The sequence below is a fragment of the Triturus cristatus genome, chromosome 12, assembly GCF_964204655.1.
Source record: "Triturus cristatus chromosome 12, aTriCri1.1, whole genome shotgun sequence".
Taxonomy (NCBI): domain Eukaryota; kingdom Metazoa; phylum Chordata; class Amphibia; order Caudata; family Salamandridae; genus Triturus; species Triturus cristatus.
Genome location: NC_140595.1, coordinates 53,338,891 through 53,357,303, shown reverse-complemented (window position 1 = coordinate 53,357,303; position 18,413 = coordinate 53,338,891). Strand labels below are relative to the sequence as shown.

General features: G+C 45.6%; 1 protein-coding gene across 4 annotated transcripts in view; it reads left to right on the top strand.

Annotated features, from left to right (window-relative positions):
- NFIC (nuclear factor I C) overlaps nt 1-18,413 on the top strand; it is a 301,802-nt gene that overhangs the window by 210,463 nt on the left and 72,926 nt on the right. For all 4 annotated transcript variants that reach the window (XM_085639057.1, XM_085639059.1, XM_085639060.1 and 1 more), the window contains exon 3: nt 18,243-18,314. In XM_085639057.1, the coding sequence (XP_085495183.1) occupies nt 18,243-18,314 (72 nt within the window). The remainder of the gene's footprint in view (nt 1-18,242; nt 18,315-18,413) is intronic.

Sequence of the window (18,413 nt, the reverse complement as noted above, 5' to 3'; positions counted from 1 at the left end):
CACACCCCTGTAAACAAGGTGTCTCATTTAAATACTTCCCCCGCTTCAGAGAACTTTTTCAGTCTGTTGCTTTGCAACTTGCATTTGGTTTGACTTGAAAAGATGCCAAAGCAAACTTGGAGTGTGTGCAGGAGGAACCCGGAGATATATATGCAAGAGGCATACTTCTAAGACACCGAGAAAAGACGCTTTGTTTCTTACTCTTGGCACACTTGCATTTCAAATATGGGTCGTAGTTATGCTATTTTACGAAAGTGCGATGAACCTTCTGATCCCATGATACAAGAACTAAAGATACATGAATAAAGAAGTACGGATAAAGAATTTTTGTAGAAAGTCGTGAGAGTGAACATAAATTCTGGCAGAATTCTCGATCAACACTGGTGCTGACCTCCACTAAAATACGTGGGCAGACCATATTCATATATGAGACAATTGCGGAAATTCTGGCTACGAACCCCGGCATATTGGGCTCATGGCTATGTACATTGAGTAAAGTCCAAAACCTGCCGGCTGTTTCCTCGGTGCTCGGGTTATGGAAATCTTATGTAAACAGCTGGCGAATTTGTGTGTAAAGATTTTCATGCAGTGTATCTTTTTCGAATTGGCTACTCGAAGACTTAAAGATCACTGTCAGAATTTCTCTGTAGAATTGTCTCTGTGACTGGAAAAAGATCTACTGTAAATTTTCTGCAGAGATCTAGCTCTTCAAATTGAGAGATTTTTTGGCGGATTTTAAGATTAGCTGATACGTTTGATAAACATTTCCTGTAGAATGTAATTGTACATTTGACTCCCTGAAAATATTGCTATTTCCACCAGTTTCTCCTCAGATTGATGGAAATGTCACGCAAAGTTATCATGTGGAGTTACCCTTATTACCGAATACCCATTTCTTCGAATTTCCATTCAGAATCGACTCTCTTAGTTGATTACGAATTCCTGCAGATTTTCTGTGTAAAACGGTCAGTCTGAGTCGAGGAAATTTCATACACAATGTATTTGTACAAAGGAATCTTTGAATATGCACAAATGTCCTGCAAAATGTTGAGCTACTTGGGTTGTGGGGTGCAAGTATGCCATGAAGTAATACCGAGTGCCCGCTCCCGTTGCCCCAGATTTGTAAACACTGCAGCCTATTTCACTGTTGTTGTGAACAGACATTACTGTTCGTACTTTGATTTTTTCCAATATCTAAGACCCTACAGTGCCAAAATATATCAGCCTACCAGTGGAAGGCTACTACACCTAGGATGACCACCACACCCTGGGTCATTACAGACACACCAAAACCTAACTTTTCCTACTTTTGTCGTCTATCTAAGCCATTGTGATCGATGGCGTTGACTTTGTTAAGATTGTTATGACGTGAGGTATGCTTCGGCGGTGCTTCACTGCCTAAGAAGGTGGCGATGATGAAAAATAAGATATTACCTTGTAATCGAGACCCAAAATGAGTGGAAAGAGATGTTGTGTAATCAGCCAGCACAGAGAAACTGTCACAGGAGCTGCAGGGAGAGGTCAAAAGATGCTCTCAGCCCAGAATGCTGCTCCATGACTCCTCTACCTGACTGAGTTCAGGAGAGGGAGGAGGTTCTCATTTCACTCAACGACCGTGAAAAGAGAGAGACAATTTAAGAAGAACCATTAACAAAGCCCATAGGTTGCGCTAGTATACTGTGGGCACCGGGACAGAGAATATACTGATGAACATGCACACAGTGGCGAACCCACATATTTGGCCATTTTTTTCACTTTCCTTTCCATCGTGACACTGAGTGCTATATAGGTACACCAAAAAAACAACCTCCAAAAACCAGAGATCACAAAAATGACAATTTCCTCTGTGAGAAGGACTGACACGAACTGCTACCATAACTTCTAAAACATTTATTCTTCTGTACTGCAAACACTCCACATACAAAGAAGGTGGTTAAAAGTCCATAACACCCAAAGAGCGACACCATCAGAATACCTAACAACACTGGAAAGCTCTCACACAGTCTTTGGTTTCATTATCGAAACCCGGCCCTCCACCCTACAGAGATCAAATACACATTTGTGGTACAAGGTGTGTGTGTGTTTGTTTGTTTCCATGTGTGTATGTACACACTTCAGATGGTTGGCTATTGATATTGTGCAAGCAGCAGTTATGGTACAATCCATAATTTACAGCAATGATCTCTTACCAACGAATTTTGTTGTCACACAATTTTTGTGTATAATTGATTTTCAACTGTGAGAAGTCTACTTTTAAATATTTCTATCCTATTATAAACAACACGTTCTGGGTAATATACAACATGGTACAATAATGCCATCCCCGGTGTAGAGTGATGTTTCCAAGCTGCCGATGGCGTGTAATTCGGTTTTTACCTCACAGGGACTAGATGGCCGAAAATCAAAAGGAGCCATCTTTAAGCCAGGCAATCACCCCCATGCGTGATAATTAATGTGCTATAGCCCTAAGTACTGGTGCATACATCTTTTATGTCTGGTGGTTCCAAATGGTAAAAGAGAAGAGTTTCGCCTGAGTTGGAGAAATTCTAAGGACATTGACATGAGGTGTACGTGGTACCTCATTGTGGTGCGTGTGGTCAGTGGTGTCAGTGGGCTTCTCCGAGGTGTTGACCCTACACCTTTGCTTATCTCACACCACATGCACGCTTCATGCCACAGAGGGACCAAGTCCCTACTCCGGCAGCCTGCCCTAAGCCACTACAGACCACAAAAAGTAGAGTTACACAATCACAGCATCCTCGCTCAAATAAAGGGCAGACAGAGGACAACAGTTGTTTATTAATAAACATAGGCTGAAGTCCTTGAACCTATCAATGGTGGGTGCATTTTCAAAGGTATTATAGCGAAACAGACAAAACAAATGCAGAGAAAATACAATTTACATCATTCTACATAACTGCAAAGAGACACAGTTAACGACTTTAATTGTTCTTCAACAGAGAATCTGTTCCAAGAGGGATTTACCTCTGCATTTTTGGGAAAAAATATAAAAAATCTAACAAACTGAGAGAAAAAAATTGCACAACACGTGTGTGGTTGGGAGTTGCAGGAATAGCATTGTAAAGCATAACACAGAAGGACCCACATGTTCACAATGTAATTGTGTATTCCAGTGTTTACCAAAGCGCACACATTCTTATCCTGGGACAACTCAGTGTGTAGCTATGGTAATTGTTTCTTTGCTTTTAAATTTGGAGATGTTTGATGAATTTGTTGGAAATTTTCCAATCCAATAGATTTAGTAGCTCAGTTTTCCGCAAGTCAGGATAGACTGGGGAAGAAACTAGAGTGGGCGAGGGACAGACAATGAGAATTTTCAATTTTCACTCCTGTCGGAAACTTTGGTGTCCGCTACAATAAATCCGCTGAATTAAATCACATCACACTTTGAATGAAACTAGAACTTTTCTCAAAGGTGTTGTTTAACTTGGTGTAAATACACTGAGTAGTTTTCAAAATATTTGTGATGCAAAAAGATGTCTAGTGGCTTGAAAGGGTTAATTCAGAACAATATTTCAACTGTTAATTCGTGGCTCTTTTCTGTGAATTTCAAAATTCCCAATGTATTCTCAAATCCGTAAAAAAACAAAAGAAACAGTTGCCACTGAATGAGCAATCTTTTTTACCCCTCATATAGTTCGGATTTAAAGTTCCAAATACGATCCTAGCCACCGAGTGCTGTGATTGGCTGGTCGTGACCAACAAATTGTGATATCGCTGCCGTTTCGTCACATTGTGCACAGAGCACCGTGTTGGGAAAAACAGGCTAATAGGGGGTGAGGCTGCATACCCTCAGCCCATGCCGACATGGTAGAGCCCCAAAGGGACCGTCCTCAAAAACAATTTAAAAAAAACTATTGACACATTTTTTGTAGTAGCATTTTAGCACCCCTTGGCGGAGTCAAGAGTCCAAAGGAGGGTTTTAGGATAATGGACTCCAGTATGAGTTCCTCAAATCTTAGCTCCTCAAACCATAATAATAATATTTATTATTTTCAAAGGGACTACTTCCGCTTCACAAGCCTATGAGCCTCGGTGCAGCAGGGGTTTATTCCAGATACGCGATACATCATAAAAACACCCCAAAATTTCAATTAAAAAATCTTTTTTAGCGAGAGTAACTTTTTTTCTGCTTTTAATACATTCACGTATGTTTAAAATAATCTCAGAAAAATCCTTATAAATCAATTATAAAACAAGAATTGAAGTTTTCCAATGGTTACGGACTAAAACCAAAAAATTCCAAATATTACCCAGTTCTAGTCAACTCCTCAAACCACAGCGGGCATATTTGATATGCAAACCATAACTCACACAGCAAATACAATGTTTACGACTTCACAAAAGAAATATCAATACATATCCAAATTTAAAAAATACCGTAGCCGTTGTAAATATGTCCCTAGTTTGTTTCTCTTATAATGAAATCTGAGAGGCATTAAGCATTGTTTCCCCAAGTCACTTGCACTGTAGTACTGTGGAAATAACATGGAATTTGTCCAGTGCACCTTTGAAATTAATGTGTGAATCTCTATTAATTACTAGACTCCTTCCAAAATTCATGTTCTATTGGCCACACTTTTGGCTGATAAGAAGTACCTCTACTACAAGCCCAGAGCAGATCTGCTTGTACATCTCAAACACTACTTGCCTTACTGCCACTGCTCCCGGGGGGGGGGGGGGGGGCGCTTCCTGTGTTCCCTATCAAACTCCCAAATGGATCAAAAGTTACTAAAAGCGCGGTGACATGTGCCGCAGCGACGTGGAAGGCCCTTCGCAGGTCAGATGGTCACCATCGTGTTTCTTATTTCTGTATTGGGGGTCAAAGTGATATTAATGAGTTGAAACCTTTGCCCAGACAGTGTTAATGTTGAAATTCCAAATTAAGGAGGTGGTACTAGCACTAACTATGCATAATTTGCCTTTTCTTGCGTATAATTTAGTCAAACCTGCTGCATTATTTGGTCATTCCTTGCCACATAATACCAGTGGACATGGATAGGGTGGCTATTGCCATGGTGCCACTCCTGACAGTGGCGTAACAAAACTTGAGGGGGCCCGCCCTGCGAGGTACATGGAGGGGCCACTGCTCTGGATTTAACCAGGAGCTCTCAGGCCAGAGTACTGTGCTGAGGGGGCCCCTTGCAGCCACTCGGGGGTCTCCCGCACTGTGGGGGCTGCCGCCATTGACTCCTGATTTTTGTTTCTCAGTCTGAGCCTCCCTTTTCGCTGTTATAGTCCATATCCATGTCTGCCTCCTTGTCTGCCAAGCATCTTTTTATTTTGATTTGAGAGGCCTTTATTTGTCTGCGGTTGCAAGTTAATTCATGCGTGCAACTGCCGCCCCCCCTCTTCTCTTCTGCCCCCACCACTGCGCGCACTACGCGTAGGTTGTCCCTGCCTCTTCCTGCACATCACAGCCACAATATTGTGTCAGCGGTCACAGGTTGTTTTTAGTCTTTCCTCATCCTTCCTCCTTAAGACTGTCCCACTCCAGGTTCCGTCATCTGCATAGATGGTCCCGCCCCTTCCTGCACGCCAGATCAATTGTATTGTTTTGGCGGCTGAATGTGGTTGTTCGCCCACTCTCCGGTATGCCACCACCCCATTATTCCTCAGCCGTCTTTTGTTTTTTTTGCAGTTTTATCTGGCACATACTCGCCCCACGGGTGCTTTACATGAGAACCAGATTACATTACACAAGGGATGTTTTTTTTAGGCACTGGGGAATATATGATGTTACAAGGCAAACAATTACAACGCATGCTTTGACAACAGAGTTTTTACATCGCACCAACATTACATTGCATGATTTTACAACACATGCCATTACAACGCATTTTTTAAAACTACCAATACAACGGATTCCATTACAACGCATTCCAGTACAACACATAATTTTTTTAGGGCAACAGTAGTGTAAGTGTTGGATAGTGTAGGGGTAAAAATTACTATTCCCACTCCAGTGAGTGCAACTTTAGGGTAATTGTTGTATAGTGTAGGTGTCAAAATTACTATTCCCACTCCAGTGAGTGCAACAGTAGGGAAAGTGTTGGATAGTGTAGGGGTCAAAATTACTATTCCCATCTACCCCAAAACCCATACCCACCCAAAATTTAAAAAAATCTCTATTACTTACCTTATAATGCATTGTAATGGTATGCATTGTAATGGCATGTGTTGTAATGGCATGTGTTGTAATGGTATGTGTTGTAATGGCATGCGTTGTAGTGACATGCGTTGTAGTGACATGCGTTGTAGTGACATGCGTTGTAATGGCATGCGATGTAAAGGCAGTTGCGATGTAACAACTGCGTTGTAAAAGCAGTGCGATGTAATGACTGCGTTGTAATGGATGTTTCCCAGAATGAAGGGATGTTAAGCAAAGTAGAGACTCAAACCTGGTTCCCCAGTTCCAAAGTTGGCCGTTTTAGCGTTAGGCCACAGCTCCTCTTTTCATTCTTACCCCCTCTGTCTCTCTGTAATCAGTTATAAACCGGGAAGCGTGGCAAAGGTTGAAGGTTTGGTTGCCTATAATTTCTCATAAGAACTCCTACCTTTTCAGGTTGAGCATTCCACGCGGAAGTTCTTTTTGTGGCATTGCCCCCGCCCTCCAGCTTTTGACTCCTCCCCGTTTCACAGTTAAACCAGTGGCGGTCCTGGCATTCGGCAAGCTCCTAGGAAAGATCTTAGTGCCAAGAGTCCACAGAAGTGAGATTCAAGGAGTATTGGACCAAAAACCATAGTGCAGAACTTTGTTAAAGCCAGTGAGACCTTTGACACTATCAAAGATGGAGACTGCTCCAAGTAGTGAGTCTCACACCCAGTGAGTGAGACTGTACTCCATTGAGTACGACCAAGTGACAGAAGCTGTAAAACAAGGTGTGGAGCTGACATCTGTGAGACAGAGGCCAGGCGCACCCAGTGACTAACATTGTGCTCCAGGACATAGAACTCAGGTGTGGAACTCTCGTTAAAAGAGTGACCGTGAGGTGTGGGCCTGGCATCAAACGAGTGAGGCGTGCACAAAGGGAGACGAACAAGGTCATCGAGAGATTAAACTCACTCCCCTTGAGTGACACTGTGCTCCAAGGTGTTAAACGTGCAGGTGGTAGTAATTGTCCTGCAAGGAAGGAGGCTCGCATTCACTGATAGGCAGGACGTGTTCCAAGAAATAACATTTGAACGCAATAAATAGCGCTTTCCTTCAAAGAGTCAGTCAGCCCGTGCTGCTTTCACTCTGTATCCTCTCCCTCACTGGCCCACCCCCTCCCTCGCCCCCACTCCTCTGCTGCTGTGTGCCAAGACCCTTTGATTTTACAAAAATTATGTGTAATATACATAGGTACAAGGACTTTTAATGTTACTAACAATTTTTTGTTTCACTTGTATTATATTAGTGATATATGTACGGGACTTTCGGCCAGCCCTTTTCATCCATTGGTCTGTTATGGTGTCACTCACATTTTTCTTCCACACAGAACAGCACAAGGAAGTGGGTCATCTTCACTCATTGGCTATCTTCACTCTGAGTGTTGGCATTCTGCCCTTTCACAAGGAGCAAAGCTACACCCAAAGTAGTTCCCTCAGCTGCCCAGGATTACTATGGAATATTTAATATAACATATAAAATATGTTTGCTTTTAGCCAGTGTTTTTTGCAGATTGAAGATGGCCCAGCAGAATCCCCAACAATAAAGTTTTGCCAAAGCTATGATACAAATAAGCAAGCATAGGCAAAGCCAAAAGGATATCTGTCACCACTAGACCTATTGGGTATGCTAAAGCTTGCTTTGCTCCATGCTTACTTGCTGCCTGGCTCTCCTTCAGAGCAGAGCACATCTGACACACGCACACCCCACATACACAGAAGCATCACACCACGCACTCACCAGCACACAGACAACACAGGCACACCAGCACACAGAGGCAACACAGACACGCACCAGCACACAGAGGCAACACAGACACACACACTAGCACACAGTGGCAACCCAGACACGCAGCCACACACAGAGGGAACACAGACACACACACAAGCACACAGAGGAAACCCAGACACGCACCAGCACACAGAGGCAACCCAGACACACACACCAGCACACAGTGGCAACCCAGACACACACACCAGCACACAGTGGCAACCCAGACACACACAAGCACACAGAGGCAACCCAGACACACACACCAGCACACAGTGGCAACCCAGACACGCACCCACACACAGAGGGAACACAGACACACACACCAGCACACAGTGACAACCCAGACACGCACCCACACACAGAGGCAACACAGACACGCGCACAGAGCAACACAGACACACAAAAGCACACAGAGGCAACCCAGACATGCACCAGCACAGAGACAACACAGACATGCACCAGCACACAGAGACAACACAGACACACACCGGCACACAGAGACAACACAGACACACACCAGCACACAGAGACCACACAGACACACCAGCACACAGTGGCAACCCAGACACGCACTCACACACAGAGGCAACATAGACACGTACATGCAAACAGAGGCAACACAGACCCGCACATAGAGCAACACAGACATGCACCAGCACACAGAGACAACACAGACACACACCGGCACACAGAGGCAACACAGACACACACCAGCACACAGTGGCAACCCAGACACGCACTCACACACAGAGGCAACATAGACACGCACATGCAAACAGAGGCAACACAGACACGCACATAGAGCAACACAGACACACACCAGCACACAGAGGCAACACAGACACACCCCGGCACACAGAGGCAACACAGACACACCAGCACACAGAGGCAACACAGACACACCGGCACACAAAGGCAACACAGAGGCACACCAGCACACAGAGGCAACACAGACATACACCTGAACACAGGGGCAACACAGACTCACACCAGCACACAGAGACAACACAGACACAGCAGCACTCAGAGGCATCAGAGACATCCACACACCAGCATGCAGAGACAACACAGACGCAGCAGCACTCAGAGGCAACACAGACACACACTAGCACACAGAGACAACAAAGACCCGCACCAGCACACAGAGACAACACAGACACGCACCATCACACAGAGACAACACAGACACGCACAAGCACACATGCACAACACAGACACACACCAGCACACAGAGACAATACAGACACACACCAGCACACAGAGCATACACCAGCACACAGAGCATACACCAGCACACAGAGACAACACAGACATGCACCAACACAGACACGCACAAGCACAGATGCACAACACAGACACACGCCAGCACACAGAGCATACACCAGCACACAGAGACAACACAAACACGCAGAAGCACAGATGCACAACACAGACACACGCCAGCACACAGAGCATACACCAGCACACAGAGACAACACAGACACGCACAAGCACAGATGCACAACACAGACACACGCCAGCACACAGAGCATACACCAGCACACAGAGACAACACAGACATGCACCAACTCAGACACTCTAGTAAGGAAGCGCCGCACTCACAAAGAAACAACGCCGAAGTTTTTGTGGCCTGTTCTAGTTTGTGTCTCAGGTGGCGCAGTCCTGGCCGGGGAGGGGTTCGGGGGGGGGGGGCACGCGGCGCGCATCCCTAATGTCCGATGGGGGAGAACAGATCTGCGAAGCTAATCTATAGGAGGCCGTGGGAGGAAGTAATGCTGAGATCAGCGTCTGCAGGCTGAAGGCGAGAGCTGCCTATATTTAGAAAGAGCGGGGCGGGCGGGGCTGCAGTGCTGGGGAGACTGGTGGGGGCAGGGCCGGTGATGTTTAGGGGGGCAGGGATGCAGTGCTGGGGATATCTGGTGGCTGCAGTGCTGGGGAGGTCTGCGGGGAAGGGCTTCAAAACAGGGATATCTGGTGGGGGCAGGGTTGCAGTGCCTGGGATGTCTGCTTGGGGCAGTGCTGCAGTGCTGGGGATGGCTGGTGGGGGCAGGGTTGTAATGCTGGGGATATCTGGTGGGGGCAGGCCTGCACTGCTGGGGACAGGGCTGCAGTTCTGGGGATGTGTGTTGGGGGCGGAGCTGCAGTGCTGGACATGTCTGGTGAGGCAAGGTCGCAGTTCTGGGGATTTCTGGTGGGGCAAGACGGCAGTGCTGGGGATGTCTGGTGGGGGCAGGGCTGCAGTGCTGGGGATGTCTTGTGGGTCAGGGTTCCAGACAGTGCTGGGGATGTCTGGTGGGGCAGGGCTGCAGTGCTGGGGTTGTTTGGTGGGGCAGGGCTGCAGTGTGGGGGATGTCTGGTGGGGCAGGACTGCAGTGCTAGGGATGTCTGGTGGGGCAGAGCCGCAGTGCTTGGGGTGTCGGGTGGGGCAAAGCCGCAGTGCTGGGGATGTCTGGTGGGGCAAGGCCACAGTGCTGGGGATGTCTGGTGGGGGCAGGACAGGGCTGTAGTGCTGGCGAGGTCTATTGGGGCAGGACCTAGTGGGGCCGGGGAACGTTTGGCTGCAGTGTGGGAAGAGTCTGCTAGGGGCTAGGCAGTGCTCCAGAGCAAATCCCTGCTAGTGGCGGATTTCCAGTACATACCGGCAGCGTGCATCCCTACCCTGGCAAGAGGGGAAGACTAGTGATAGGGCTTTTCCGCAGTGCACTGCACAGCTCAGCTGACACTGCCCAACCGGGGGAGTACATGCGTGGGGGCTAGAGGAAGACATGCGGGAGAAATGCAAGTAGGGATAACAGTAGGGTGTAAGATTAACAGCTCTTAGTCAATAATGAATACCAAGCTGAAAACAATTGGATCCTGGTTCTTCATTGTAGATTATATCTGCCGTAAAATCTCAATCAGCAATAAAAAAGTAGAACATTCTGGTGCTGCAGTGATAGTGAGATAACAGCGCCGTGCATGGGGAGTGCGAAACACGTGATGGGGTTTGGGTGAGGTTATCAACACGAGAGTATAAAATTATCTCACAGCAAGTAGTTGTCACAAAAAAAGAGAGGGAAAAGGTCAGATTGAGATAATCTGTTTCACGAGTAAGAAAAAATAAACCCACTGTCTAGAATGATTTTAGTAACCGTTTCGGCTCACTGATGTCCTGAATGCAGGGTCTTCGTCAGGACAACAACCTGATGAGACACCTGGTGTTCTACCTGACTAAGCAATGTTGTTGTTGAACTGGATTGTTCCACAATGCCTTCCTTGGTGCAGAAAATAGCCTGTTTGCCTCGCCTGTGGTGATATCAGGCAATTTAGTGAAGCCCGTTTATTAGTGATATCAGTCACTGTTAGGTGGTGGTCTTTTTCTCTAGAAGATTCTATCAAGGCAATTTAAACATTTTTTTCCTCCACCTTCTCTCTTAATGATTCAGGAGATGATGACGGATCACTAGCAACTTACAATCACAAATTGACCAAACATTTTGACCGTATATCACCTTAATAGCACTTAATACTATTTAGTCCCACTTTGGAGTAGCAAACCTGCATGACAAAGAAAATCCCAGTTTTTCACTTGAGCTTTAATCTCTGAGACTTAAATTGCAGAGAGCTGAAAGGCAGTGATGCCTTAATTATAGTGTGGAGATAAAAAAACACTTACGTCTCATACCTCAGAATTTACAAGTCACAAATTCGAATAGCTGTGCAAATTAGCTCTGGTTCAAACTGGCTACATTTTTCGATCTAAAATTTAGTGAATCCGGACGCAGATAGAGTGAGATGTGACCATGTTTATGCTAAAGCAGGCCTATATGTCGCTCAAGAAAATTCAAAATAAGGAGAAATGATTTGCTGAGATCACACACACTGAAGTACGGCGAGTTGTCTCTACTTCCAGTCCTTTGAATGCCCATTTGTATATCTGTCTGGTAAATATATTAAAATTGAAATGGTATCTTTTCAGTAGAAAACAGCTTGGGTTGAACCATTACCTATGAAACCCTGCAGATTCAAAAATTGGCAGTATGATTCTGTTTCTACAGTATCTGGGAAAGGTCTTCAAAAAGTTAGCGCTCATCACAACTAGATTCTTCTTTCGAGACCAACATCTTACATCATTTTCATCGAACATCCCTTAGACCAGGCCACAACATGGAACTGGTAGTTACATCTGTCCTTGATGACTTGCGGATGCTGGTTGGAGAAGAGATGTGGGCGCCATCAACCTTTTTGACCTTCTGGCGACCTTCGATGCCATCAACCATGCCTTGTCAGTGGATAGACAGAGGGACATTGGCCCTGAAGATTCTGATCTGAAATGGATCAATTATTTTCTATTCTATGATCTAGAGGGCACTTTTTTCCCTCCATTTAAGTAGCCAAGCAGTCTCGTTCGGTTCGGTGTTGCCAAAGTAGCAGGGCTTTCACCACCTCTGTTTAATATCTACATATTCTTCTGGCCTCCCCTTGGAGGTTAAAATGCTTCATGCATACAGGTGATGCACAGGTGTTAGGTAATCCGACCATATCACAAGCCTCCGACTGTTCAGCTGCTCATACACAGGCATAGCCCCTAGAAGAGAGGAGAGTCCCTATGATGAAGCATGTCACCTTGTGGTGAGTGAGGGATTTCGTCCTAAAAAGGGAAATGCCCCTTTTTTCCTTTCATGGTGGTATCTGTGGTTTTCTTTATTTTGACATGTAGTTGTGGACACATTCTTTAATGGTAGATATTATAGACCCAGGGACTTCGTACTGTTATATAGCCCCTAGAAGTACCTTGGATGAAAACAGCTTCCTTGGTAGACAGGGCCTTTTCAGTAGCAGCCATCAAAGAATGAAACAAACTTCCTTTCGAGCACCAGTCTTTGCCTCATTCAATATCTTTCATAAACAAATGAAATCCTTGCTTTTTAACTGATAAAGTGCCCTGGCTGCTTTTCATGATCCCAGAGAATTTGCTTTAATTCATAAAGTGGCTGTAATTGTTCTGGTTGTCAGGGGTTGGTTATGTTAATGCTCTCTGTAGTGCCCTGAAGGTCTTTTACTAGTGTCAATAACTCAATATCATTAGAGGCTTTATTTTTGCCAGCAATGCTTATAAAGTCTGGACATCTTCGTGTGGGGCCTCAGTCCCTCCCTACTCCTCAGTATCCTCCAGAATTGTAGAGCATAGAAGTGAGGGATGGAGCGTCTCTAGGCGCTTTAAAACAAAGTTATTGAGTGATCCATGAGGCTGGCTCTCAGCCTGCCCTGGTTCACAGTTAACAGTACTGCGCACGCATGGATGCGTACACAAACTTTTCACTATAAATACTTAAACTCTGAGAGTCTGGAATAGTCAATCTATGCTTCCCTCAAGCACTTATCTTTCAATATTTTGTTCCTCGATATTCCGTACTCGATATTGTTGGTGTTGATATTCAGCAGCACAACGGCACAGCACTTCTTTGCTTTGTAGCTTGGTTTATTCGTAATAATTCATAATTCCATATTTGTAAAGAGCAAACTTATCACCCCTAAGGGTATCGAGTCGCTGGGGGGCCATCAGGGAGATAAAGTGAGCTATTGCCCAGAATCACATGATATTGAGCTGAGCTGCCGCCGGGGATCGAACTGTGAGCCCCGTGCTCTGGAATCAGCCACTCTGGCCACTGCGCCACACCTCTCTGTTTATAAATACACATACATATAAATGTATATATGCAAGCAATGTTCTGAGATATGATAAAATTGCAGTGAAGGAATCTTGGTTGGTGAAGCCTGCGAAAGCTCTTAACACAAATGATTGAGACAATAAAACGTCCCCACCCCGCCTCCATGTTTGTTACCTCACTCCGTGTGACCAGGACTCTGTGTTCTAGTGTTTATTACTCCTATGAAAAACCTGTCTAACTAGTGTGTTAGTTCTCGAAAATAAATGCGAATAGTACCACAGTAATATTTGGGCGTGGGTTTAGTAAGAATATTGTACTGCAAAAATGTCAACTACAAAATATCGCAAAGATCAGAATGTATAGGAAAATATAGGTTTACTATACATAACTCTGCATATATGTACCTTGATGATATATATCTTCAAGATAGGTCGATGTGAAATTAATTATAGTAAATCTGTACTTACTGGCATATACTTACTTTGACGATGTTTCGGCAGTCGATTTCTTGCCAGCGATATTTTTATCGCATAATATTTATACCACCAATTATCTCACATACAACCTAAAAATGTTAGCCTATAGGACGGCTCAGCTTTTGCTCTTTAGTCACCATTCAGCTGCAATCTTTGTGGCACCAGCTTGCATTGGAGTGGCCATGTCTCTCTATGTCATTACAGAGAGTGTTTCCATTTTAGGGCTTTCCTTTCATCACCGAATCATTTCTTGGTTTGTTCCATTTAGTCTGAGCCACAGTTTTTGACTGAACTGCTGAAAGTTGGTTATGAAGACTTGCAGAGAAGTGTTCGAACTGACGTTGCGCACTGAGATTTTTTCGTAAATTAGGCCCTGGCTGGGGCAGAGACTCGAAGCAGGAAAAAAGCATGACCGGCCTTGGTCTCTATGCCTGTAATGGAAGAAGGCAGCTCATTAATATTCATGAGCCTGCAGACACCTGCATTAGCCAATCGATGAATCAATTCATCAGGTTATTAGTGCGCCACTAGAGTTCGACAGCGCATGTTTTAAGCACTGGGGGGAGAATGGGGGGGGGGAACGGAAGAACATAGCTTCAGTGTTCTGCGCGACCAGTGACTTGAATACAGATGTCGACACCATTCTGGTAGGGAGGATGCGCGAGTGTGATGGTTGACCTTGGGCAGGGTCAGCGTAGGTTCAGAAGGGCTGGATGAAGACAAGATTTTCAGGTGATCAATAAGACACATTTACATACAACGAGTCTAATTTTGAACCACTTTACATAGTCAGTACTTGTCCTTAAAATGTGGCAAGAATTAATCCCTTGTGGACCTTAATCTGAAAACCCCTTGCATGGGGAGTTTTAAGGTTTTATGAAGATAGAGAAAAGCGGAAAAAAAGTCCCATTCGTAGTATTAATTTGAAGGCAGTGTTGTGATTTTAGCCTATGAAACTCTGCGTGGTGGGACCTGTAGGCCCATCAGTGTAATGGAAAAAGTAAAACTACAATTCCCAACAGAGCTAAGCATGCTGGGACTTGTAGGCACATAATCATAAAGGGAAGCGTCTCCATGATTACTGTTATTGAATGAAAATAAAGGGACTGGCCGAAGGATAGCCTTATGGCATGGGGCGAGTGACCAGCTAGAAAGGAAGAAGTCAAAGTGTGCAGGTCAGGAGGCTCATTGGGGTCTGTTAGAAGATCTGTATCAATGAGTGATCCTTGTGGTCTGTCGTACAAGGTGGTTCTTGGTCCCGCATAACTAAGATTGACACCTTTCTGAGAGAAAAATACCAACCGTTTGTTGAAATTTGGAACGGTCAGCACAGTTGACCGTTGAATGTGAATTTTTATAAGTTTCTCTGTATTATTTTTTAACGTCAGTTCTGCTCCTTTTTGTTTATTGTTAATTTGTGAATAGTTTACACAGTTTTAAAATACTTTTGAAGTCATTTCTTCTTGCAGTTGCTATTTTAGGTTTATATTTAAATTGGGTGAATGCTGATTTTTCTCCTTTTTTTACCGGCCTTAACATACAAACACAAAAAAATGGCAGTGAAATACTGCTGGGGTGGCAACCTATGTGTCTCGTATTCAGTACGGTCGGGTCTCTTGAGCCATTTGCACCCTGAATTCCGTTAAGCTAATGCAGTGTGAAAAGTAAATATAAATTAACTGGCGCTCACGTCAAGCGCTCTGATACCTTCCGGTCGAGTTTGCGCTATCTAAAACTGCAAAAAAAAAGAAATTACTGAAACGCCTGGCCTGGCCTGGCCGAAAGTACACCCACGTGGCACGAGCCCCAGTGGTCTGTAACTGTGACCACAAAGCGACTGTCAAACAAATGACAGTCTTCGCCTGCCACTCACAACTTTCGCCTCTGTTGGCACTGGCAGTTATGCATGACTGCATCATGAGACAGCCATTTCCGGCGCAAGGGATTGTGGGCGCGGAGTGGGATGTTCCCTTGAGCTGCAGCAGAGCGGGAGACAGTGAGCGCTTCTTGTATCAGGTGCAGCTCTTGGTCCCATAGTCTGCAGTCTGTTCTGTCTCTCTGCAGGTAAGCGGGTTCCACCTAGTGTTCACTTCGGAAATTGCAACAGGTTGTGTCGAAGCAGCCAAGACAATATAGGATGCTTTGTGTGGGCGGCGCGTCACTACAGAGCTGTAAACCAATGATGTGAGGTGCACTGGGACTTCTCGCTTACAACAGATCACACGGATTGTCAGTGGTGCTGCGGGGACCACTTCTAGTGCCCTCTAAACTGAAAGCACCCGCTTTTCACTTTAGGTTTAAAATTACAGTAGGGATCACTCATATTTCTGTATAACATCCTAACAGACCCTTTCCCACCGCCTAGTCGGGCTACTTCTCGCTTTTCCTACGGTGTGCCTGTCACTCTGGGCATTTGAGTGGTGTGGGCACGAGACGCGGCACCAGGGCTTGCCTGTGGCGGAGTTAGGTGGGTATAGGTGGGGTGGTCTCCGTGCCTGCTGCGCCCACTACACATGCGGCCTGTGAAAGGCCCCGTCTTGCTGCGAGGTTACCCCGGGATCCATTAGCAGGGGCGGTCTGCGAGCTTAGAGTGCCTGGTGGGGCCCAGGGACCCATCACTCACCCCTGGGCAGCAACATCGGCTCTGCCGTGTGTAGAACCGCCGCTAAAGCGCATTAGGCCTGCCCGAAGGGTGCGCAGGGGGGAACAGGGAGGGGGCCGGCAACTTGGAGGGACATGAGGGGAGGAGCCTCCACGTGACCCTTTCACCCTGCAGCACGGGTTCTGCCACGAGTTTCCATTGGTGCAGCAAGTTCTGTGGCACCGGGGGCCCTGAATCATGATTATTGGTGTATTTTATAATTCAAGCAGCACCGGTAGGGCCTATTTCCTTCCTTGCACAGGGACCGATGACACACTGCCTATGCTGACGCGTGTCCTCTCTGTTTACATCCCCTCTCTATCAGTGCTCACCTCAACTTCGTCCAATATTGGATGACATCTCATCATCTAATTCTGAATCCCTTTAAAACAGACTTCCTTCTTCTCTCAGCCTCAAACTCTCCACCTCCTGTTCAATCATAGCTGGATAATATGAACATTCCTAACAACATACCTACCATTGTTGACAGCGCCATATCCCCCGTGTCACCCTGGACAAAAGACTCAAGTTACATTCCCAAATCCACACCATGGCCAAGAACGCACGCTACCAACGGCTCCTTCTCTGGGGGATTCCGCATTTCATTCCTGAGCAAGACCTGAAAACTCTGGTCCAATCTTTTGTACTCTCCAGACTGGACTACTGAAATTCTCTCCTTTCTGGCCTCTCCAAAACCCACCTATCCCCTCTAAAATCCATCCTCCATTCAGTGGCACTTTTAATCTATGGAGCCAAAAGAAATGACCCTATTACAACCATACTGATCTCTCTCCGCGGGCTTCCCATTGAAGCTAGGTCAATTTGCAATACTGCCTGCATCACCCATAAAGCCATACACACTTCCACCCCTCGCTACATGGCCAACAAACTCAAAAATCAAGCGGCTACAGACCTTCACGCAATGCTGAAAATGTATTGCTCGACGCTCCAACTTTCAAAAGGGAAAGACTTTTGGCGCAATCCTTCTCAGGTAATGCGACTAGAATTTGGAACTTGCAACCTCCAAATCTTGGGATCACCTCCTCTCTCCAGATTTTCAAAACAGATCTTATAACTCTTCTCTTCCAAAGACACTTCTATGAATAATTCGCCACATCCCAGGTCATGCCCCTGATTGTCACATGCCACTCACGAGAGCTCAATTTTGTAAATATGTACTTGCATAACCCTAATCGCGCCACCTTTTCGTATTATGTAATCTTGAATGTATATGTAACTTGTTAACCTGTAACTTTCACCACAAGCATCTATAAGTTGTTTTACCTACTTCTATGCTATTCTCATTCCTTATGTAAATTACTTTGCTCTATTGTAAAGCACTCTGACACCTCTGGGTAACGTTTGCGCTATATAAAAATGCATAAATAAATAAATTGTCATCTGCATGCAGTGATGGGTCCTGGGGTTGTGGGCAAGGAGGCTTGGGCCCATGCAGGGACATCACGTGATTGCTGCAAGTGGGCGCCCTGGCACGCTTTGTCTAACCCTCAGTCCCTCTTCTCTTTCAGATTCCGAACAGGACAGCAGTCCGCGGACGGGGATCGGCTCAGAGCAGGAGGACACGAAGCCCATCACGCTGGGTGAGTGTGTCTTTTAGAGGCACAAAACTGTAGGGGAGTCTCCGGATTTTTGTGTAGGTCTGTCCCACACTTGACACTGCAATGGCTTTATGAGCATGC